The sequence below is a fragment of the Carassius gibelio genome, chromosome B6, assembly GCF_023724105.1.
Source record: "Carassius gibelio isolate Cgi1373 ecotype wild population from Czech Republic chromosome B6, carGib1.2-hapl.c, whole genome shotgun sequence".
NCBI lineage: Eukaryota > Metazoa > Chordata > Actinopteri > Cypriniformes > Cyprinidae > Carassius > Carassius gibelio.
The window spans coordinates 8,674,790-8,699,903 of NC_068401.1; the positions used below are offsets into that span (position 1 = coordinate 8,674,790).

Sequence of the window (25,114 nt, forward strand, 5' to 3'; positions counted from 1 at the left end):
TGTACACCATGCCATTTGTATTGTGAAGTGAATTCAGAAAAGAAAGAATGCTTTAATACCTTAATCAAATGTCCAGCTTGTGCTTCATTAAGCAATGTGTAAGTGCTGCACAGCCCATATAACATTCTCTCATCATAATCCTCCAGAACTACTCATTAAAGTGAGTGCTTGTAGAACTCAGCTAAATTAAACACATTAGGCCTACATAAAAACAGATGCTGGAATACTGATCACAATCATTTCCTTTTTGGAACATGTTTAAGGAGAGATTTAATGATAATTAATATTGTTGTTGGTAAAAATCTGACATTATTTCAGTATCATGCAGTAATTTTAAAATAATCGCAGGTGAACGCGGTTTGTGAAAACGCCATTTACAAAATCAACAGTGTCCTCTTGTGGTCGACTATGAGAATTTTCCCAAAAATACACTGACTCATGTTCGATTAGAGCCTTGAAAACCATGTGAAAGTAAAAATAAGTATTTGCATGACTGCATTACAGATGTATTGTTTATGTGTATGATTGATTATAGTAAGCATTTTTCCCCATACTACCATTACCAGAACAGTGCTATGTTTACTAACAACACATGAGTCAACCCCCCTGTCGAAACAGGTTCCTGAAGTGAATGAAAACTGTAAAACCCGGAGTGGAGCTCCAGCTGACTGATTACAAGAACGTTCGAAATCAATCGCTCCGTTCCATTCAAACACCTTGCTCCAGACCGGAGGAAGATCTGCGTTGCTTGGTGACCAAAAGTTTGATGCTTTACTTCTTTTGCTACTATTTTCGGTTGCAGAAGAAGAAATATACGATAAAATGCATATAGAACACATCACGTTTGTATGATATTGCGTAATTATTGCTGGATGCCTATCTGCATCAATGCTAACAGGTTATAAACAAGGTTGTTTACTCGTGTTGAGTACTGGGTAACTTAACCCTTTTGATTTAATGTAAGTAACAGGTTTGGCAATAAACATGACAAAATGGACGTATTTAGAAACATGCAGTCATTTATTGCTATATAAGCTGCTGAGCTACAAGCCCCGCCTAAAACACACACTTTACACACACACATTACACACACACACACACATGTGATTCTAAGCTTGAGGTTCTGTACGGACTCGTTTCCCTTTACGAGAGGAGGAGAGTGTGAGAGGGGTGGGCTTCAGCGGCTGTATTATAACGACCGAATCCCACTGAATTAAGCGTAACTTCATGGCCAAGGTAAACGCGGTAGACTTCCTGAACTTTTGACCAGTCGCCTCCACCAGGTAACAGCTCTGTAGCTTTTGTTATTGGTCTATAGCGCTGAGGTTAACTGCGTAGTTGAACTGTTTTCTATCTGGCTTTTGTTTTTGTATTTCACTTGTCGTCCGGCGTCTCCGCAGCGTGGGTTGAAGAAGAGCACAAGTGTTCGGCTGCTGAATGTAGGCCAAAGGGCATGAACAAAAGCGCAAGAACTGAGTGAGTTTCCTCTTTCTCTGTATGCAGTTCATCAGGGGACAGTATCTCTGCTCCGTGACGATCGTGCGTCAAGGTTGCTTCGAGTGTTGCTTGTGATTATAATTAACAAAGTACAGGAAGGTAATTTTATCCTAGGTAACATGCCACCTGTCACACTAAAATGAAAACATTAAATCACATGAATGTTATTCTTGTTGGTTTCATATATATATATATATATATATATATATATATATATATATATATAACAATAGTTTTACAAATATAATTTTGATATTTATTTGTACATTTTAGAGTCACACACAATACTTTTTTAAAATGTTGTTCCATTAGAACTAAACATGCATTTTCTTTAAAAGATAAATAATAATAATACATAAATAAATACATAAATGACAATATGCAGTCCTTAGGGTCTGAAGGGGTCCTCTTCTGTCACATGACAAAAAAAAATTTTATTGTGTTACTGACTTTGATTTGGTGATGTTTTTATCATTCATTTTTTTTGTTCTATTACTATATTTTAAAACAAAATTGTTTAACAGTTTATTTTCTTAAAGAAACCGTTACACCACCTAAAAATATCAAAACAGACAAAAATACTTTATTATTCATAGAAGGCTCTTTTTTGTGCTTATCTATTTAAAGTTCATCTTTAATTTATCTTTGATTAGAGCAATAGCTTACATAGCAATGATATTGAAAATGTATGCCAAATGTGTTTATTACAGACTGTCAAGATTTTTCTTGTCTTTTTGCAGCTTTTTTTACCATGAACATTTTAAACACTTTATCCACATGACCGTTTGGGAGTATAAACAAAGCAATACTTTATCATACATTTTATAAAGTCACCAGTGTGACGTTATATTAGCTTAACAGATGGTCACTTCATAAGTTTGTTAATAGTGAGAAATGTCTTGAAAATGTAGGTTCTTTTTTAATATATCTTATCTTATCTGTTAAAATTTTTCACATCTTCATAAGGGTCACAGCACAAGAAATAAGGGCAAGAGAAGGGAATGTGACTAAGCACCCTGCAGTGCCTCCTGTTTTGGGGACACAAGATTATTTCAGCTGTGAGGAGTTGTGCAAACAGCATGTACCAATTGACCTCTGCGTTTAATAAAAAAAAATAAAACCTTGTAGTTGTTTTATTTTTTATTCTACAACAAATTCTAATTGAGAACAAAAATGCTTTTAGATTGAATATGTATGTAGTCCCTGCATTAACAGTTTTTGTTTATAGACACTCAAGGCTAAATGTCTCTGGGCCAACATTTTTGTTTCTATTAAATAAGAATGGTATGGTCTTCAAAAGTAACTAAAGATGCTATTTAGACACATACAAACAGTGGCAAATGCATTTAAATATAGGTGTGAATTAGAGTTTGGAGTTTATAAGAAAATTAGAGTGTGTATTCTTCATTTATTGTTTCGACAATAGAATCTGGTGTTTTAATAAATGTCTTTGGTCAGATTCACTGTGGCAAGTATGTTCTTATCTAGCGATATATCGCACACTAAAAGGTAAACACAAAAAATGAAGACCAGCCACAAATTTGTGGTTGATGTCTGTCACTGCTTTTGGAAAAGTAGAAACTTGTTCTAACTTTGACCAGAATTATTTAAAAAATGTAAGAGCTGGAACAATCACATGGTACTGAACAAAGACTCAGTGCTGTTTTTGACCTTTACATGTTTCAATTACCGCTCTGTTCTAAACTTTGTTTGTGCTTCTCTGCCATCAGTGTTTTGACAGATGTTTGCTTTTTTTATTGCAGTGACATGGAAATGCAGGATGATCCAGATTTGCAGTTTAAACTGGCTTATGCAGGTTCAGAAAGAATTGACACAGGCATTAAAACCAGAGCGAGAGGCCAGTGGTCCAGTAAAGTGGAGTTTATCTTAGCTGTTGCTGGCCAGATCATTGGTTTGGGAAATGTGTGGAGATTTCCATATCTGTGTTACAAGAACGGAGGAGGTTTGTAGTACTGTGGTTTTACTGTGTGTGCTCTATTAAAAATCCAGTAGAACCAGTTAAATGTTTGTTTATTTATTTATTTATATATCTAGTTATTAGTGTCTTATACTAATGTGGTGAACATAAATGTCTAAAAACAGCTGTTTTTCTTTTTTTTAGGAGTGTTTTTCATTCCATATGTGGTCTTTCTGTTTGCCTGCGGCATTCCTCTTTTTCTTATGGAGACTGCTTTGGGTCAGTACACCAGCCAAGGGTCTGTTACCTGTTGGAGGAAAATCTGCCCACTATTTGAAGGTGGGTTTTCATTGTTCACTTTTAAAGTCATTGTTAATGTACAATAGAGTAAATGCTGTTGTATGTCAACCACAGTGTTGTAAAGTTAGATGTGTGTAGTAAACAAGCAGTGTAGATAAGTGTTTAGTAGACACCCAGCACACCTCAATATTGAGCAATAGTGGTCTGAAATGTGAGCGGGTTCCTGTTTGGGTGAATACTTTAAATATTAAGGTACTTTTGTACTAGGCACGGTTTTGTCATGTTTATCGTGTATGTTTAAATAACATGTGAACATACTCCTTTTCTAATGGGTCAGCATCCTCTATTTATGCTTTCAGAATTTATTTTGCTTTTGGTTCCTTGAAGTATCATCTCTCCATATTTGCAGAAAATGGCAGGATGAAAACCACACACACGCACTACTTAACTTCTTGTTGAATTTCCCAGTTTTAAGTAGTTATCTAAAGCCATTACTTGCCGTTATTTCTAATTCTATAATCTAGTAATAAATTAATACTTGTAATAAAACTGTATGAAATTGCGTAAATTTGCTCTCAGCCTCAACTCTTGCCTTTTAATTTCTAAATCTTATTACCAAATGCCAAAATAAGTCACCCATAAATAATTAATTTGTTTGATAAGTTTGTGATTGGTAATTCTAAGCCAAGCAATGGTCATAAATTGAATAGTTGTTTCATTTTCAAAGATTTTGTTAATTCATAGTTCTTCAAAAATAATTAATTCAATAAATTATTGTTAAACAAATAATTATTTAATTTATATAAAAGTATGTTATATGGATCTCTCCCAACACATTTAAGCTAAACATCAAACAAGCTGGTTTAAAAGGCTGATAGTTATTGTCATCAAAAGAAACATCCAAAAAGGGGTTAATAGTTTTGGCTTGCTTCTCTTTAGGTCTGGGTTATGGGAGTCAGGTGGTTGTCTTCTATTCCAGTGCTTACTACATCGTCATTTTGGCCTGGGCTTTCTTCTATCTCTTCTCCTCTTTTAGTGGTGAACTGCCCTGGGCTAGCTGCAGGAACTGGTGGAATTCAGGTATGTTATAAAACGAGTAACTTTTTCGTTTTCAATAGATCATGCTTTTTATAAACCATTCCATTCATCTTTACAGAAAACTGTGTTGAGTTTGACCGAATAGGAGGGATGAGAAACCTGAGCTTTATGGAGAATGCATCATCACCTGTTAAAGAATTTTGGGAGTAAGTTTATAAAATACCCAAACATTAGTTAGTTAGTTTATTTAAAATAAGTAATGAATAAATTGATAAGAGGTCATAGTGCAATCTTAAAGGTTCCATAGTGAATCTAAAACTTTTCAGTTATGCTCTGCTTTAATTATTAACAGTGATGAGCAATATGTGCTTCTATAGGGGGCCATATTAAAATCACATTTATAATAATTTAAAGTGTAAGTATTGCAAATATATTCAATTTAAAGAGAGTGTTCATCCAGAAATAAAAATCACCCATCATTTACTCACTGTCAAGCCATCCTGGGAGTATATTCTAGGGGGGTTAATAAAGGCCTTCTGAAGTGATCACAGTTTATAAAGTTTTAAATATGTATATTTTTCTTACACAAACACAACAGTTTGCTTCAGAAGGCATTTATTAACCCCTCGAGCAATGTTGATTTGCATTATAAAGTGTGCAAGAGCAAGGACATTTTTTATATAACTCAGATTGTATACGTCTGAAAGGAGAAAGTCATATACACCCAGCATGGCTTAATGGTGGGTGAGTAAATCATTGGGTAATTTTCATTTTTGGGTGAACTATCCCTTTAAATACCAAATGTGTAATAATACTAAAAGCAAGCATAAATTTTAAGTGTAATTCTTGTTGATAACGCAATTTGAAAATAAAGTTTTGGGAATTACAGAGAATGTATCTTGTAGGAGGCGAGTATTGAAAATAACTGGAAGTGTGAATGAGCTGGGCAGTTTGAGATGGGAGCTGGCTCTGTGTCTCCTGCTGGCCTGGATCATCTGCTACTTCTGTGTGTGGAAGGGAGTGAAGTCCACAGGCAAGGTGGGAACTAACTGAAAATGCACTTTTCAGAAGACCTTTGTGTGTGTGTGTGTGTGTGTGTGTGTGTGTGTGTGTGTGTGTGTGAGAGAGAGAGAGTTGTTACCTCAGTCCTCACGTAGGCTGTATGTATTATTTACATAGTCCAGTTGATACTGTTTACACAGATTTAAATCAGGTACGCTGGATGCCCTTGTCTTTATTTTTCAGGTTGTGTATTTCACTGCTACATTTCCATATCTTATGCTGCTGGTGCTTTTGATTCGGGGTCTTACATTGCCTGGAGCCATTGATGGCATCAACTTCTACCTCTACCCAAATCCAGCACGCCTTACAGACCCACAGGTAGGTAAATCTTAAGTCTCATATGTGTGCTAAGGGCAGCAGACGATTAAGCATTTTTCAACGTGAAGACATTTGCATCTAAAGAAATGAAAGTACTTTGGTCAGTACTTTTGTTTACAGCGATGTACACTCACATGACTATCAGACCAGTCAATTCAGTGGCCTAGATTAGAAAAACTATTTCCCTTTTAACAATGGCCACAATATTGGGTTCAAACGACCAGTCAGATGTTACTCATTTAACTTGCTTATTTCACAGGTTTATTACTGGACATCTTTAGTCGAGGAATAAATGAATAAAAGATTATCTGGTGAATAGTGTGTTTCTTTTAGCTACGTGACGATGTATCTACATCTGTCAGTGCTACTTTAATGGTATAAGACTACAGTTTTATCAGCCGATGACACAAAAATACATAGAACTTAAATTATACACAAGTTAGTAAAAATAATTTGTACAACTAATCAAGCTTTTGAAATAACTAATCACTAAATAATGAATCATAAGTGAAACTAAATCATTCAGAAACATGACATGACCAGACCCTTCATGTGTCTTGTATTGTTGAATACCTAATGGATTGGTCTGTAGTTTTGAACTTGTCTTCTCATGTCTTTAGGTATGGATGGATGCTGGAACACAAATATTTTACTCTTATGCTCTCTGCATTGGGTGCCTTACAGCTTTGGGAAGCTACAATAAATACAACAACAATTGCTACAAGTAAGCAAACCCATTGTTATGAGAAACATCATTCAATTCAGTTGACATTTAAATCCATATATGTGTATTTAGAAATATTTCTGTAGGCAATAGTTGTACTTATCTGTATATATATATATATATATATATATATATATATATATATATATATATATATATATATATATATGCAGGATTCAATTTCAGAAGTACATTATGCAGTCAGACATTACATTCGCTGTGATAAGTTTTGACAGCATGCTTTGTCTTTCTGCTTGTAGAGATTGTGTTTACCTGTGCCTGCTGAACAGCGGAACCAGTTTTGTAGCTGGCTTTGCCATCTTTTCAGTTTTGGGCTTCATGGCCTTCGAACAGGGGGTCGATATCTCAGTAGTAGCTGAGTCAGGTAACTTAAACAACAGTGTCCTCTTTATGTCATGTCCTTTATGTCATTTTCTACACTTTCAATTCACTTGTTTTGCCAGGTCCTGGTTTGGCCTTCATTGCATATCCACGCGCTGTAGCTATGATGCCTCTGTCTCAGCTGTGGTCCATATGTTTCTTCCTCATGATTATTCTGCTGGGGCTTGACAGCGAGGTGAGAGCACATCATCTCTCAAGTACATGATGTGTTTGACTGTGTGAAAATTTCGGTTAGGTTTTTATTGACTACTGCCCAGATTAAGCTATTTAGCATAGGAGATATATTATTATACTGTATCCTGTTAAAAAGTCCCGTGTTCATGACTTTTGTGCAAGCAGCATACTTACAGTAAAGGTGTTGTGCAACTTTTTCAGGGCATTACTTCATTAAAAATGACACCTCATTCTCTTTTTCAGTTTGTGGGTTTAGAGTCTCTCATGACAGCCATAACAGACATGCACTCCAACTTCTTCCTCCAAGGACATCGTCGTAAACTCTTCCTTCTCCTCATTTGTGTGGGCTGCTTCCTCATTGGCCTCCTGATGGTGACCGAGGTGATTATGTTCATAATTTGGTCATTTCTGTGGTTTTATTTAGTTTTTAATCATTTGAAAAAGAATTAGTTTTTATCTGAGAAATCTTAGATTTGAGCTCTGATCAATGTGATCTTTTTGCATTGATTCAATAGGGTGGCCTGTATATCTTCCAATTATTTGATTACTATTGCTGCAGTGGAATGACCCTCCTCCTGTTTGCCATTGCACAGTCAATATGTATTGGCTGGTTTTATGGTGAGTAATAATACTGAATCGGCACAGAAAATGTATAAAAATACTGCACAACTGAATATTATAATGTTCTTCTTCGATGTTTGATCATCGTTTGTTAAATAACTTCAGGTTTTTGTGTGAAAATACTGTCAAAGATAGCACAACCTTTCTAATATGCTTAACTACAACTCTGCCAGAGTAATTGGTGCATTTAAATGCCTTCTTCAAAGACACTAGCGGTGCTAAAGTCACCTTTATGTAAAACCTGCAGCTTTTGTGTTGTTAACCATGATTTCCTATCAAAGTCACCACCATACTTCAGCATCCATACTGTTTATTGTAAAGTTGGGTCATGTGTCATAAACATTAAGAACTGAGCATTATCTGTACTGTTATGTGTATGATTACTTTAAAGACCTCTTGATTCCAATGTCTCTGGTTTTTCAGGTGATGATCGTCTGTATGAAAATATTGTAGACATGATCGGCTATCGTCCTTTGCCACTAATGAAATACTGTTGGAAATATATCACTCTTATTGTGTGTATAGTAAGTACGTGATTTACTCTCATTCACTGGTCACGTTAGGCAAAAAATGCAGTGATATTTTAGTTCTCCACCAAAGCCATAATTTTATTTATGAATATTCTGCATTAATTCAATACACATCTATGCTTCTTTAGGCCACGTTTGTCTTCTCTTTGGTCAAATTCACTCCTCTAAAGTTTAACAACACATTTGAATACCCCTGGTGGGGTTATGCTGTTGGCTGGTGGTTTACCCTTTCCTCGACATTGATGGTCCCCCTATGGATGATCTATGTGATCCTTATCACTCCTGGTACACTGAAACAGGTAATTCCACCTGTGATTTAACAGAAAACAACACTAAGCCATGTTCAAAGTACTGACCCTGCATCTATATGCTTTCACATTTTTTTAGAGACTGCATGTCCTTTGCACTCCAGCAAGCGATCTACCTTTGACATCGGAAAGACGAAAAGAAACCCTGTGACCCTAAAAGACAGTACAACATGTCCCATGACTGACAGAGAAACATTGTTGGGAAGGGGGGGTTCATCCTTGGGCTGTATTTTGGACAACTTTTGATATCATTAATGCCTTTGAAGATACACATTCTCGTGATATCTCAAGAAAGCACAAACACAAACTGTACGTGACTGTTTTATAAGTTATTGAACTTTCCTATCTTCTATTCTCGATTACAAGCAACTAAATGGTGGATTTAAACTGGAAATGGAAAAATATAAGCTCCACTTTCATGTTCGGCATTATCTCAAACTCAATTTGACGTCATTCTTATGTATGATAGCGTCAGCAACTTACTGTATCATAAACATTCACAAGATATCAGTTCTTCTGAAGAAGATTGAAAAAACAGTTTATTATCATGAGGGAGTGGATCAGCCCCACTTTGGATAGACCAGTGATTATTACAATTAGTATATGATTAGAAAACTAACTAACTTTCAGTTAGTATCTTGTACTAGTAGTTTAGAACATAACAGTATTTTAGAATCGTAACTATATTTTTACATTTTTTATGGGTCAATCATGCAACACTTTTGTTTTGTGCCTATAGTCCCTTGACTTGTCTTTTAAGAAAGTGTTACAGAAAGTAAGTTATGTTGGGGGTTATTATATTACAAATATTACAACATTTGTAATCGATTCAAAGAGAAAAGATCCATCAAGAAAATTGATCCATATTTTACCACTTAAATCTGCTTAGATGTACAGTGGTTTAAACTATATGTTTAGTAAACTACATAATTTAAGGGAATATCTATAGGTAATTTAAGCTTATGTACAGTTTTATAACTGATGATCTAGAAAGGCCAGTGGTAAATGTTCTAATAAACGCTCTGTAAAAAATCAATAGTCAAATGATTGCTGGTTGAAATATGTTGGTGACAGCAGTTTTGTTTTTTTGTTTTTTTGTGGCTTCTAAAGAAGTTCTGATGCATCCAAGCAAATATTAAACAACTAGGTGAAAGGTGAAAGCGGTGAATTCTTGAAATAAAGTAGTTAGAGAATAACATTAGACATGATTGCTGTCAGACATATGGCCAGTTATATACTGTACTGCTGTTTTACTGAGGTGACTTATGTAATTTATTAATAGAAATAATTAACAGTGTAGTTGACATAATGACATTCAGTGAAAATCCTATGTTTGAGCTGTCACTTTATTCGCATGACCACAGGAGATTAAAGTTATATGCAGATTAATGGGAAAAAAACTAAATCTGAGTATATATCAATATACTGGTGGATGGTACAGTGAACTTTGAAACTTTTTATCATTTACAAAAATGAAAAGCCAGTGATGATGCTCTTCTTTAGTCTAGACCTGGGTTAAAGGTTTAAGGCCTCCATTTGTAAACAGACACTCTGGCCAAAAAGTCACCCAAACACTGTTTGGCAGAGGATGAAAGAGCAGAATGTTTGTGTTCTGGCCTGGGGAATGGATTTCTTGTGATATGGATATGTAAAGTGGGCCAATTACATTGTCATTTCTTTTGTGAATTATGCCTGTACACAGTTTAGTTTCTAAAGCAGAGTATTATATGAGTAATGACATGCCAAAGTGAATAAATAAACAGAACATTTCGATACTATTTGTTAAAGTGGTTATTTTGAAATAAATATGTACATGGGTTTAAGGTCCCTTTATCTGCTTCTTTGATAAACTTCTTTTACCATTACCATATTTTTTTTGTAATAAATATTCACACACACATACAATATATATATATTTATAATAAGAAAAATACCCTTTGTAATAACTGTATGTTCTAAGACACAAATAACTGTTCACAGTTACAGCAACACTATGTAACTTTTGGCTCTAGCGGTTAATAAACAGAACTGCGCGCATCCCGCGGAAGAACATTCTAACCTGAGCTACTTCTCTGAAGTCTATGCCGATTCACTGAGGTATGTGTTACTCCGCATCGGTGACCATACAGAATCTTAGAGAAGTAGCTCAGGTTATAATGTTCTTCCGCGGGATGCGTGCAGTTCTGATTATTAACCGCTTTAATGCACCGGATATATGGAGTTAATGATATGTTTACAATTACACTAGTCTTAAGTTTGGTGTTGGTATGATTATTTTTTTTTTATGTTTTTGAAATAAGTCTCTTATTCTCACCAAGGCATTTATTTGAGCAAAGTATATTAAAAAGTAATTTTATAAAATATTACAACTAAATGTTGTAAAATTACAAATATTACAAATAACTGTTTTCTACTTTAATATGTTTTACAATATAATTTATTTCTCTGATGAATTTTCACCATTCATTTCACATTACTGTCTTCAGTGTCACGTGATCCTACAGAAATCATTTTAATATGCTGATTTGGTGCTCAAGGAACTTTATTATTATTATTAGCAGTGTTGAGCTGCTTAATAGTTTTGTGTAAACCAAGATACTTTTTTTCAAGATTGATAAAGTTCGAAAGATCAGCATTTACTGTATTTTAAATAAAAATATTTCTCAAAAATTTCTTAACTGCACAAAAATGATCTGTATGAAGAATTTCAGTCAGGTTTCATGCCCCACCATAGCACAGAAACTGCACTTGTTAAAATTACAAATGACCTGCGTCAGATCAAGACTGCATCTCATTTCTAGTTTTACTTGATCTTAGTGCTGCGTTCGACACCATAGATCATGAAATACTCATAGATAGATTACAAAACTATACAGGTATTCAAGGGCAGGCTCTAAGATGGTCTAAGACCTGTCCGATCGCTACCATTTTGTTTACTTAAATGGGGTGTCATCTCATTTATCATCAGTAAAATATGGAGTGCCACAAGGATCCGTCCTAGGTCCCCTTCTATTTTCAATATACATGTTGCCCCTTGGTAATATTATTAGAAAATACAGAATTAGCTTCCACTGTTATGCTGATGATACTCAGCTATATATCTCAACGAGACCAGATGAAACTTCTCAATTATCTAAGCTAACAGTGTATTTCCCATGTTACAAAAACTGCATTCTTCCATCTTAGAAACATTGCCAAGCTGCGAAACATGTTATCTGTTTCTGATGCAGAAAAGCTAGTTCATGCATTCATGACCTCTAGACTGGACTATTGTAATGCACTTCTAGGTGGTTGTCCTGCTTCTTCAATAAACAAGCTACAGGTACTCCAAAATGCAGCAGCTAGAGTCCTTACGAGGTCAAGAAAATATGATCATATTACCCCAATTTTACAGTCTCTGCACTGGCTACCTATTAAGTTCCGTGTCAGTTACAAATTGTCATTACTTACCTATAAGGCCCTAATTGGTTTAGCTCCTGCGTACCTAACTAGACTTCTACCACGCTACAACCCATCACGCTCCCAAAGGTCACAAAACGCTGGACTTTTGGTAGTTCCTAGGATAGCAAAGTCCACTAAAGGAGGTAGAATTAAACTAATTTTACTTTGTTGGATCAGCAGCTATGCTAATGATGTCTCTATTTTGTTTCTATGTTTTGCCACTAGGATTTACACAAGCTCCAGTCTGGATCCAGAACACCCGAGAAGAGATGATGCTGACCCTCAGAGGATCCCAGATGATGCTAACCCTGAATCAACAAACAGAACTAACATATATTGGTACATGTGTGACTGCATCATATAATAATTATTAATTAATAATATTAATAATGTTCATCGTCTGGCTGACTACGTCTTGTATTAATTTTTCTAAAAATCCTGTCAAACATGCACAAACTGACAGTCACCACTATAAGCTACTACTAAATATTGTAGAAACATAATTTTATGTAAAGTTGCTTTGTAACGATTTGTATTGTAAAAAGCACTATACAAATAAACTTGAATTGAATTGAGCCGTACTATTTTTTGTCAATTTAATGTGTCCTATAAATAAAATAATTAATTTAAAGTTTTTAAAAAGTAAAAAAATAAATAAATAAATAAACCTTAATAACCCCAAATTTTCAGTCATGTACATTATATTTCTGAAAAGCATGTTCACCGATGTTATGGGTGTAAAAGAATAACGTCAGACATTGACAACTACAAAAACACGGGACAGCTTTGTTTGAATATTTATTGACAGGCTTGCTGTAATGCATCAAACTGTAAACAGAAAAAAGTTAACAAACAAGTTTATTATTAATATTATTAAAACTGTCTGAAACATGGGGAACATACTGAAAAACATGCAAACCACACTAGTTAGTATTTGATCAAATAAACAAGTGGGTTTTAAGAGAACAGTTCTTTGAAATATTCCTATCATGTCAAAAGGTTTGTCTAAAAAGCATTTGAGCTTTAAACTGTAATGGAAATTCAGCTCAAAAATATAGCTATTAAACTTCAGTCAAGTATATCTACCGGGATCCGGGTTCAAACTAACCTGCAGATATTTTAAAATACAGTCCCAAATCGAAGACGCTCCCAGGATGCAGTAAAGAAGCATGCACAAGTCTCTCAAAAGTATCAAAAGTGTGTTTGTGAATGTGGGCCTGCCGCAAAACATGTTTTTCTCCAAGGGAGGATTGCACTTTTAGGTCCAGCTACCCACTATGGTACTTGAATCTAAATATCAGACACACTTATACAAATATAGTACAAAAAAAACATCAAGCCCCCCCAGTAGACACCCCTCCAATGCAAACTTGAACTCTGATCTGATCTTGATATCTGATAATGCACAAAGTCAGTGCAATTACACTAAATACTGTACAGTAAATGGTAAGGTACTAGGTTGTATTCAAGTCTATAATGCTTTTGCATTAATGCAGCGGATGAATGCCTTTCCGATAGCCGAGGCGTGCACCATACAGGTTTACAGGTGGTCGTAGAACTGTGCGCTTTGGTTTTTGTTGATGTTGTTTGTCTTTGTCGTTGTAGGAATGTCATTTAGGTCTGCAGCTCCTCAACGTCTATAAACCATTATGCAAATCTATCCCAGCATTTGCATTCAGTCCGAGCGATAATGAGGTCTGAGGTCAAGGTGTATAGAGGGCTCATTCACATCTCTATCCATTGCCTCTTTTATGACGCAATCGAAGATGGACCAGCCATCCCCACAGCCTGACCTCCTTGCTTGGGCCTCCTGAATAGTGTCTGGAGTTTTAGGAGCCGTCCTGACTGAGACAAGGTCTCTTTAGTCCCTGCTTATTCTGATCTGAAATTCCACTCTCTTCCTTTTTCCTTTTTAATCGGCCCACCTAAAAACAGAAACAACATTTTTAAATTCTGAAACTAATAGTGTTTTCAGAGAGGTTAAAACAAGATATCAACTATTAAAAGGAATTATAATTTAATTAAAATACAACAATAATAATTTTTCTTTTTTTTTTTTTGAAGAGCACATACAGTAGTTCTGGAATACAGAACATAATTGCTGGAATCACAAAAATAAGTTTTAGTTAATATTCAGCATTCTTCATAGTATATATTGGCTTGAGATCTACTGATCTAAACCCATACGTAAATGTATGTAATATACGACGTAAAAACATATGAAACCTATTGGAAATTGAATTATATATATATATATATATATATATATATATATATATATATATATAGTACCATATAAAAATGCATAATATCCATTTTATTAACATACGCAATTTTTACTATGGGAATTTTGTTTTAAACATAAACATAATTATATATCACCTTATATATAACATATATGGCAATATATACAATTTTCATATAGGAAGAGCTACAGCAAAAAGGGAAGATTCTTAGTAAGAACTTAAATTTCAGTTTGTTCCTTGCACAAACATCGGCTTCAGAATATTTTGAATATAGCACAAAAAAGTCATACTGACTTAATTTAATTTGCTTTGATGATGTTTTTGTCATTGTGGGACAAAATGGTCACAATTACTTACACTGTATGAAAAAGAGCAGTGCCATAACATGAGGCTTAATTTGTATTTACATTTTTTTACATGTCATATTACTTCAATTGAACACAAAACACTGCTTTGATTTTATTTGTTAACTTGACTAATACTGTATGTCAAAATGTCAATAAGCTTTAGATTATGTCTGAGCCTCAGCTGTATTAGTGTTTTTGAATGTGGCTACATTTGCTGAGTACAACTAAGGGCATTGTTTATTCAAGTGAGGAATTAAGCACTTCCTAATGCTGCATTCCTGAAACTGCAACAAGTGAATTTGTCGAGAATAAGTGTTGAGAATCTGGTCAGAGTGATAGTTGGCATACCTTAGCATCGTGTTCAGCAAACCTCTGGAACATGTTTGCATAAATCTTCTTGTCACGCTCATGGTGCTCACGAATCTTGCGCTGACAGATGGCAATCTGGCTGCGGGCAGCACGGTTAAAGGAGTTAACTTGCAAAACTTGCTTGAAGTCCATTAGAGCCATGCTGAACTCGTTGCGCAACAGACGTGCTTCACCTCGCCGATATAGAGCTTTCTCATTTACTGGGTCCAGCTCCATAACCTGGTAATGACAACCAGTAAGACACGGTAAGAAAAAAATGTTTGGAAACACATAGATGACATTTTGTTCACTGCTATTAGAGTCTACCTTGTTGCAGTTCTCCACTGTTTGAGAGTACTCGCGCAATCGCAGAAAGCACAGGGCAAGATTCAGATGGGCCACTAATAGGAGGGCCTGGATGGCTTGTTGCTGCTCTTTTCCTGCACCACACTCCATCTCTAACCAGTTTACAATCCGCTGATACTGAATTACAGCAAAGTTGTACCGTCCAGCCTGAATGCACAGTATAAAGAAGACTGTCAATTACCTGACGGCTGCAAAAACAAGACTGTCCAAACATAATGGTAGCATTTGAACTTAAATGAAATACTTATTATCATTTTTAGAAAGAATGTTTATTTGTAGTAAAATTAAGTCAGTCATTTTGCATATATGTTATTATTATGTTACTACTAACAAGTTAAAAGCAAAAACTAATTGCAGGATGCTTGCCTACACTAAAATTAAAAGCTATTTAGCAGGCAAGCAACTCTACACCAAAGATAAAAATGAAGGCGAACCTTGAAATACTGCGTCCCTTTTTGTTTGACTAAAACCGCATGTTCCAGTTTCTCTTTAAGGTCCATTTCCCAGGATTCTTTGGCCTGGGGAAACAATATGAGTAATTTTTAGACTTTCTCGATTTTCTGCTGATTCTCTCGATGACCATTAGAGGGCGCACTTTAACTGTTTTCTGAGATTTCCAACTCCCTTTTCAAAGACGAGTTTGAAAACATATTTTACCCATAATTTCAACATTACATATTAATGTAATGAAACAGAAACACAAAACACATACACTAACACACACACATATATATACAGGGTGCAATTTGTAGGGGGGGATTTCCCCCCTTTCTGGTCACACATACCACATACAGAGCTAATACCAAAATTGTAATTTATTTCTTAAAACGTCAGCAAGTAAAAACTTCAACATGACAACACAAACAACAATAAATTAAAAATTAAACTCTGTCAGCGCTCCCGTATTCGTGATCGTGGTTCCCTCAATCGATGCAGGGCTTTTCAGAAAGTCAGTGCGCAAATGACAGTATGAGATGAATACACAATGTTTTTGCTCAAAACTCACTCTACTGTGACCTAATCCAAATATTGTTTGCATTTCAAGACATCCCCCCCTCTTTGGTTTGTTCATAAATCGCACCCTGTGTATATACACACAAACAGTTCTGAGATCACACAAAAACCCTGAAAATAGAATTTAAATATGAGCACTTTAACAGTATTCTGGGATGCCCAGAACTCATATTTTTGTTTGAAAACATATTTGATCTGGCTATTTTAAGCTTTTTTTATTCCATATTAATGAAATGAAACAATAATTAAATACTTTAAAGGAGATAAACACACACACACACACACACACACACACACACACGCACACAATGGATTCCAACGTTTTAAGATCACATTGAAACCCTTAAATTAGGATTTAAAAATAAGCAATTTGTTGGTTGCTAATACAACAAGCTAATTTGACATGGACTACGGGAGCTCCTTTGTAAGTCACATATACTTGTAATGCAATATAACTTCTAATTGAAAAATAATTGATGCTAATATATAATGGCAATGGATTGTATCAAGTATTATTAGTGGACTTTGATTTCTGGACACTGCTGTATTCTGAACAACAGAATGATTTTGGAATGAACATTTAGGGTAAAAAAAAAAAGAAATATCTCACCTTTTCAAAGTCTTTAAGTGTTACTTCATATAGTAGTTCTGCATTTGATCCAATGTCATATTCTTTTTTACCCTCTTTGCCATAACCGTATCTGAAAGCATAACATAGACTGAGTTATATATAAAAGGAAAGAGTGTGTCAGATTATCAGCATTATGGTTTGTAAATGGCGTTTTTTATACGCAGATATTAGGCATGGAAATATTTTATATTAGTTTACATAAGGCTAAATCTGGGTTGTCAGCAATATTATATTATATTATATTATTTTATATTATATTATATTATATTATATTATATTATATTATATTATATTACATTATATTATATTATATTATATTATATTATATTATATTATATTATATTATATATTCCTTACCAAACATAAAGTAAATACAGTAACTATAAAAAGCAAACCTTACTTTGGATTTAGGTATAATAAACAGCATTCCCCTTTTTGGATTTTCTCCATGGCCCTGTCCACTCCTAAAGGAACATCCACGTCCTCTGATTCACCCACTACAAAGCTTACATCTCGAGAATCAAATAAGCGACCTCCACACCATCCCTCCAAGTGTGCTGAGAAACAGAAACCAGACCGCATTAATAGTGTATCCAAAAGAGACAGTGATCATGTTATTACGCATCATCTATGAATAACAACCACATTACGAACATTCAAAACTCTCAAGACATACCATGTACTGTGGCCCCTTCATTAGGATTGTAATAGCCTTCGCCTTTGACCTTTATTCTCCTCACGACCCCACCATCTTCTGTAAGCTCCTCCCCTCTGAAGCTCAGCAGCTCAATCTAATTATGGGAAGCAGAACCATTTGTACTTTTAAAGATAACAAGCTTATACCAAAAGAGGCTTTTTATGTTCTGGGTCTAGCATTTTATATCACAGAGAAACAAACAAATCAAGGTTTCTAACACTTACATGTCCCAGTGGATGATTTTTATTTACTTTTTTTCTTTTTGTCATATTAAAGTCACATTAAATCTGAATTTAAAACTAAAAACTAAAAAACTTTCTTTCATCCAGGAACATGCAGGTTATTTAAGTGCTTGATGTTCCTACCTCAAACACAAGTGTGGCATTTGGAGGAACTTTTGGGGGGCTGCCTGCTGAACTGTATGCATATTCAGGCTTACAGAGCATCAAGCACACCTCTCCTTTCTGCATGGAACATATGACAATGTCCCATGCTTTGATGACCTGACCTGTGTGAATCAACCAGACAGTACTCCATCACTTCAATGCTTCGATACTCAAAGTAAATAAAAAGTATAAAAATACTACATATATTTTATTTTAGTATATAAATATTATCAATTTATATACAAATAATTACTTACTATAAATAAATAGTCTTATTAATAAAAATGTATAACCCACAGGTACTAAATTAAGGTAATAGTTAATGATTTGTGTTAATACCCTTAAAGATTAAATACAAATTTTTCCTTTGAGAACGAAACAGCAGATAATAAGGGAGGCACCATATGTCTAAACAACAGCAATTGCACCCCTTTTTAATTGCAACCACAAATGTCATTAAACAGGAATTTCAGCCTTGGTCTTTAGTGAGAATTGTACAATGAAACTGGCAGGTTGCATAATCATTCCATTAAACAGACACTTTTTATAAAGAAGCATCCTAAATGTCAGTATAATATAAACTATTTGAGTGTGCAGTTAAAAAAAAAGAAAGAAATATGTTGTTTAGATTTTCTGTTTTTATTCTTTTTAAATAAAGTTCTGTCATCTACTACATCAATTTAAGATTTTATTTGAGTTGCTACTTTCTCAATTTACGTAATCAGAAAGAACAAGTAAAATGCATTTCTTAAACTGAATTTTATTTGAAGTGAATTTAAGGAGCAAAATAAAAGCTTAGTGTATTTGTGTTGGGACTACATAATTTATTTTAAATAATAATAAAGTTTAGTAGTATTGGTAGCACTAGAAGTAGTAATAATAGCAGTGATAATAATAAATAATACTAATAAAATAAATGTAGTATTTTAAGTTTATTATTATTCATTTCAAGTTTCCTTGCTAAAACTTCAATGGGATGCATGGGACTGGATGGGTGAATGTTAAATGAAGTGTCTTTGAGATGAATAAATGTTTCATGTCTTTAACGTGAAGAGTATGATGCATGTTGCTTCACTGAAAAAGCAATTACTGCACTCTTGCTAGCTAGCAGTTAACCACAAGAGAGTTCATCTGACTAATGTCTAATTTTATTATGGTATACTCAGTTCAGTTTGGTTTTCATCTAAACAAGTTATTTTAGTAGAGTTGGGAGTTTCATTTAAGGTTAAGCAAAACCATCAAAATCCCAATGTGTGGAACCACTGTCCACAACTGAATCTAGCTGAGACAAATAATTACACATTGCAAAGTGGGCCATGTTATGATTAATGAATGTGAAACGTATGTATATAGTAATGTATATAATAGCATAGCACATACAATTATTTTTCTGCCTATCCCTTTGTCACACTGGATTTCTCTCAGCAATGCCCTCTTTCAACATAGAATTTGTTTCAGAACAGCACTTTACATTTTTTTTAAATGATCGAATTTAGTCTGAAAAATAAATCTCTGAAATCTATTACCTTTTCCCACATTGAAAACAAAAGGCTCTTTGCGGTCTAGACTGGAGTCAAACTTCTTGCCATTTAGGAGTCTGCCAGTGTAGTGGACGCACACCCTGTCCCCAATCATCGGCTTTTCCCCTTCCACACCATGCTGTTTCACAATCTTTAGAGACGCAGGGGAGAAAAATTTACAATCCATCCTTACACAACCTCAGACTTATTTTAAATTAACGGCAGATCATTCTGAATGTGAAAACATGCACTGATTTAAGTCAAGTTTTCACTAACTCTCACAAGTCCACTTCAGTAAAGCACTATGCTCCTTGATTCAACAGCACAAGCACACATGAATAAGTGAATGTAAAATGTATCAGCAAATTATGGAAACTTAATTGAACTTTAGCAGACAAATCAAATTATATTGGAAGTCTAAAGTACCTTTTTTCATTTAAAACTGCAAATAAACAATAAACAAGTTTTTAAGTGGCACAATGTTTTTTGGAACATTCCAATGACATCCTGGTTTTATTTTATGTTTTTTCAATTAAATTTTATTTTCAAATGTATTATAAATTCAGTTAAACTTAATTTTTTATTAAAAAAGAAATGTTTAGACAGAAAACAGAAGTATAAAAGAGAAGAACTTTCACTAATGGTTGCAGATTTTTGGAACCACTGTATCATTCATGAATACAGGAAGATTACAGAATTTGTAAACAGCTGTGATATAGAGTTACTTATGACTGGATTACCTTACATACTCCACGGTCACCGTTCGGGGTGACATCAATGCCTTGGGAGGCAAAGACGTCAGCTGGGCACTGGTTAGTGGAAAAGATATCCTCTAAAGATGACATCTCACCACTCATACATAGCCGTGTTCCCCTAAAAACAAATATGCAATATTTAACTTAAAATTTTAGCCAATTATAATGAGCCGCTGCTATCTTTAGACAAATGCAAATTGTCAGTTGTTACCTGCCTCTGTGTGTGTATGTGTGTGTGTGTGTTTAGAAGCAGATGCATGTAGAGTTTTGGGGTATTTTTATTTAAATGTACACTGAAGCTTGTGAACGTGAGCGGCGGAACACTATGTTCCTTTTATTCAGAGTTCCTGGCACAAATTCAGATTCTAGAGAAGGATGTCTTGTGAGATTTATGTCAGTAAACCTAGTAAAAAAGACACGGGAACAAAACAGGACAGAGAAGGGAACATTCAGTTCAATCCACTTTACTTTAAGCGGTGAGATACTACAATCACTCAAGGCTCTCAATCAAAGGCATTTGTTTATAACTACACACATGCTGAAGGTTACAGGAAGCAAATACATTTCAAGGAAAGTTTAATGAATGCATAAGAATAGATGTAGCAGCACATACCTAAATAAAGACAACAATAAAAAAATCTGTCTGTTCTTTCTGGAACTGCTCTGTGCCAAACTGACTTATGAATAACTAACATCTTTTAGCACTGAAAGTATAATATATTCATTAATACAAATATTCACCTCAGTGCATATCAATTTACAGCGTATGTCTTGGGATGGGAATATAGCCGAGTGAAAATTAACAGTCCAGGCTATTTGACTCGCAAAAGACACATCTACAAAAATAGTCTGCCACCATTCTGGCTGCAACATCATTGCTGTGGAAACATATCGTTCCTTGAGCTCAATTTATTCCGAAAGCCCAAGATGAAGGAGGTGGATGTACAGCAAGTAAGTCAAAAAGAGTCACAGATACAACCACAACACCAGGAAGCCTTACCACTGTAAAGGATGCAGAAATAACAGCATACAAATGTTATGTTAAACATCTAACTGTACAAGATGTAAAAACTTCTCTGGTTTTGTTGCCATGATATTTTCCATTTGAAATGTTAACAAATGTAACTAAATTCTGACCCTGAGCTAAGTAAATTAATCACCCGAAACCTTTTTAACAGATGAGTGCTTCTAGAAGTTTTCTCGGAATCAAGTGTTATGAAGTTCCTCTAATAGATGTTCCTTAAATATCAGCCATAAGATGCAACGCTGATGAAGGCTCGTACTTCACATTGCATTTAATAACTTAAATTGTTCTCGTTTTTTACTCATTTTATTCAAGGACCACTCATCTGATAACTCATCTGTCTATATCTCAATTTCTACTACTCTGTTCCATTACCAACCGCTCTGTCTTTGTCTGTTTGTCTATCCGTGTTTGTCTTAATGCCAAGTTATCTATTCATGCTTTTCCAGCCAACTGTCCCTAAGTATTTCTCTCCATTGATCGACTCGTTTAAAGGTGGTGTGACTTTTCTAAGCCCTTATTGGAGCTCTGTCTCAGATGTCCGCAGTGTGGTGAGATTGCAACAGGCATTCCTGTAACAAAGATGAGCGTTCAGAGACAGTTGACTCATTCCATCCTTGAACATACCGTCCGCAGTTAAACACAACATGTACTCATACAGATTCCGAGTTAATCACCTTGTCAGACACCCAGTCTCTTTCTGTATTAATGACATACAAGCTGTCCAAAACAACAAAATTAAATTATCTGTAGACAATGATGGTTTTGCAACTCTTATAAACATCTCTCACACAGAAATCCAGGGTGTGACCACTTAAACAGTGCAGGACAGATGCATCTGACAACAATAATCAGATAAGGTAAATACAATTTCAATGGTTGATAGTTAAATTACCATGATCAATGATCATATTGTAGTTTACATTAAAATGTGAAATATAATCTAAACAGATTTTAGAAAAACATGCTTGTGAAATCCAGTCAGTGTAACCAGTTGTGAGCGGCATCTGGCCAGTGGTATAACCGTTAGTCAGGGTCATGAAATGACATAATTTACAAATCAAGATAACCTGAATTCCCAGCACATATCAAACTAAAAATAAAAAAGGCAAAGGCAGAAAACCCATTTTCAACCCTCAAACATATTTTTCATTTCTACATTATAAACACCAAAAACATCTGTCTTTAAGATTGTCCTTAAGATGGATTACAGAGTCTGTGAAATAGTAAGCAAAAGTGTGTATACAATAGGCTATAAAGGATTATAAAATGTAAAAGGGCCATTTCTATCAATACAAATTCAAGGAGTTCTCTATCATAATAATTGAAAAGCGTGCTGCACGTCCTCTCAGTTTCGTACAATCTTCCATACATCTCAGACATAACAAGAGGCTATGAAACCCATAGCAACATGCAAATAAGATTACAGCTACACTTTTCTTTTCAACATTAGTATTTATTATTTTATTTTAATTAAAATCTAAGGCCGCATTTTGAACAAGTGGCTAATTATCTGTGGAGAATAAGCAAGAACATGTGTGTGTAATTAAACTGAGCGCGCTATTTTCCTTGATTTTGTAGGTAAATCATTACACCGTGAGAAAACAGGCATTTCTCTTTACTAGTGACCATATTTCGAAAGCTGATTTAGATATAAAATGTAGAGTAAGTGAAGGGTAAAGAATAAAAAACAAGCATGAATTAAAGACTTACAATATTTCCCTTTTGTTGCTCGTTCCTCTCATGTGTCTGACCGTATATCCGTCCGTATGCAACTTCAGTTAGTCTTACCGGCGAATACAACCTGTGCCTAGCGGCTTAAAGGGGAATGAGCCCGCCCTCTCAGCGCGAGAGTACTAGATGTTCTACCGGCAGTATTTTACACTTCTCCACACTAATAACCATCAACACGATACACGATACTCTACGAGACATTTGGACGGGGAAAATGAAATGAGACTAAAGGAGGAGGAGTAAACGCGGGGGAGGGAAGTGTAGTGTAAAAATTAAGGGCAGGCCTTGGAAACTGTCCACAAAGTAACACAATGTTCCGGCTGTACTGTAGCTCGCGCTGATGAGAACACAGTGTCCTAGTAGACACCCTGACCCGTAACCCGTTGTGTGCTGACTGAACAGCTCAAGTTGGGAACAGCATGTACAACCACACAGTCAGAGCGCAGCGACAACACGACTAAAGTATGGTTTAAGTTCAAAATGATAGAACGCATTGCATTCTTAAAAATAATAATAAATAAATAAATAATCCCGGTTGCGGTGAAGCTGACAGCTGAAATACATTTACGGTAGACGTTTGGATAGTATTCTCGGATTGCATAACCACCATGATAAAACAGGTGAAGAAATGAAGATCAATTAATATTCTTTAACAAATAATGCAAGTACCTCTGGGAACATTGTTACTGTAATTTTGACAAAACTTTACTGTGTGTTACTGTTTCCTAACTTCCATGTACTGTACATGCATTGTTAATGCAGATTTTCACCATAAATCACAGACTAGTACTTCCACACGTTTTATATAACATTTTACAGTAAAATTACATTTATTGTCTGTTAAATCCATTTTTTTTATTGTAAGGTAACTGACAGTTAAAAGGGGTTTTACTGTTTTCTGTTCGAGATGATAAATTGTCTATTCTGTGTTAGAAGTGTGTAGACATTTAAAGCTAAGCATCATCTCCGATGCATTATGTTTTAAAGATTTAATTTCAACACAAGATAATTAAATGTCAAGTGGATATGTTGAAATCAAATCCAGCTTTTCAAGTAAGCATGCCAGATATTGAACAACTTCAGCACTGGCAACATGTTACCTGCTCAAAAGCAAGACTGGAACTGTTACAAAATGTCCCCGACTCATTCCCTAGAGCAACAAGAGGTGTCAGCAGGAACACATTAGGTGGCATTCATGATTGTCGGGATTTAAAGGGATTGATTTCCCTTTTCAAGCCTGTTTTTTTTTTTTTTTTTAGATAATAATTTTAGATGGATAGTTAATCCAGGAACACGATGAGCTCTTTGGTTAAAGTTATTAAAGATTCTGTGCAGATTCAATATATCAAAGATATATGATCACCCAGAGAGATGCTTCATTCATTTGATTGATTTGTAATTTTGATGTACATTTTAGAATACACAAAATATTATTAATTTACTTTATATTTATTTTATTTGATGTCAGCAGGCCCACAGCTTTTCCAGGATTATCAGGAAACTGAAGTACTCAAGCATGGGTGAGAGTAGAACAAAACGCTGCATCAGTTTGGTATTTTAGCAGCAGGGATCTGCGATAGAGCTTGCTTATAATGTGAAAGTACTCAAGTTCAGAAACAAGTGCAGGGCATTCAAGGATAAGGATTCAGACCAATATGTCACTGCCAATAAGGTCCAAGTGGAGACATTCCAAGTAAACTTGTTTGACCTTTC

General features: G+C 34.9%; 2 protein-coding genes across 2 annotated transcripts; one reads left to right on the forward strand and one right to left on the reverse strand.

Annotated features, from left to right (window-relative positions):
• The first annotated feature begins 1,064 nt into the window (after window positions 1-1,064).
• LOC127959508 (sodium- and chloride-dependent GABA transporter 2) lies at window positions 1,065-10,667 on the forward strand. Its single transcript, XM_052558732.1, has 16 exons — window positions 1,065-1,283; window positions 1,401-1,476; window positions 3,261-3,460; window positions 3,620-3,754; window positions 4,655-4,795; window positions 4,872-4,959; window positions 5,659-5,791; window positions 5,999-6,133; window positions 6,754-6,857; window positions 7,118-7,242; window positions 7,322-7,434; window positions 7,677-7,814; window positions 7,949-8,051; window positions 8,478-8,578; window positions 8,713-8,883; window positions 8,972-10,667. The coding sequence occupies exons 2-16, from the start codon at window positions 1,454-1,456 to the stop codon at window positions 9,041-9,043; spliced, it is 1,782 nt and encodes a 593-aa protein (XP_052414692.1). The 5' UTR covers window positions 1,065-1,283; window positions 1,401-1,453; the 3' UTR covers window positions 9,044-10,667.
• A 2,451-nt stretch (window positions 10,668-13,118) lies between these two features.
• Window positions 13,119-23,530, reverse strand: LOC127959510 (peptidyl-prolyl cis-trans isomerase FKBP5-like). Its single transcript, XM_052558735.1, has 11 exons — window positions 23,381-23,530; window positions 20,629-20,761; window positions 19,895-20,039; window positions 18,348-18,490; window positions 17,962-18,076; window positions 17,686-17,842; window positions 17,265-17,355; window positions 16,075-16,158; window positions 15,602-15,787; window positions 15,275-15,514; window positions 13,119-14,258 (listed from the first exon to the last, which is right to left on the reverse strand). The coding sequence occupies exons 1-11, from the start codon at window positions 23,410-23,412 to the stop codon at window positions 14,163-14,165; spliced, it is 1,422 nt and encodes a 473-aa protein (XP_052414695.1). The 5' UTR covers window positions 23,413-23,530; the 3' UTR covers window positions 13,119-14,162.
• Between the last annotated feature and the right edge of the window lie 1,584 nt (window positions 23,531-25,114).

Coding starts and splice junctions, on each gene's coding strand:
- LOC127959508 (XM_052558732.1), top strand. CDS start 1,454: ATGAACAAAAGCGCAAGAACTGA. Junction 4,796..4,871: donor CAGGAACTGGTGGAATTCAG/GTATGTTATAAA, acceptor TCATCTTTACAG/AAAACTGTGTTGAGTTTGAC. Junction 8,052..8,477: donor ATGTATTGGCTGGTTTTATG/GTGAGTAATAAT, acceptor CTGGTTTTTCAG/GTGATGATCGTCTGTATGAA.
- LOC127959510 (XM_052558735.1), bottom strand. CDS start 23,412: ATGAGAGGAACGAGCAACAAAAGGGAAATATT. Junction 20,762..23,380: donor AGCAACAAAAGGGAAATATT/GTAAGTCTTTAA, acceptor ATTTGTTTTTAG/GGGAACACGGCTATGTATGA. Junction 18,077..18,347: donor ATGCCACACTTGTGTTTGAG/GTAGGAACATCA, acceptor TCCCATAATTAG/ATTGAGCTGCTGAGCTTCAG.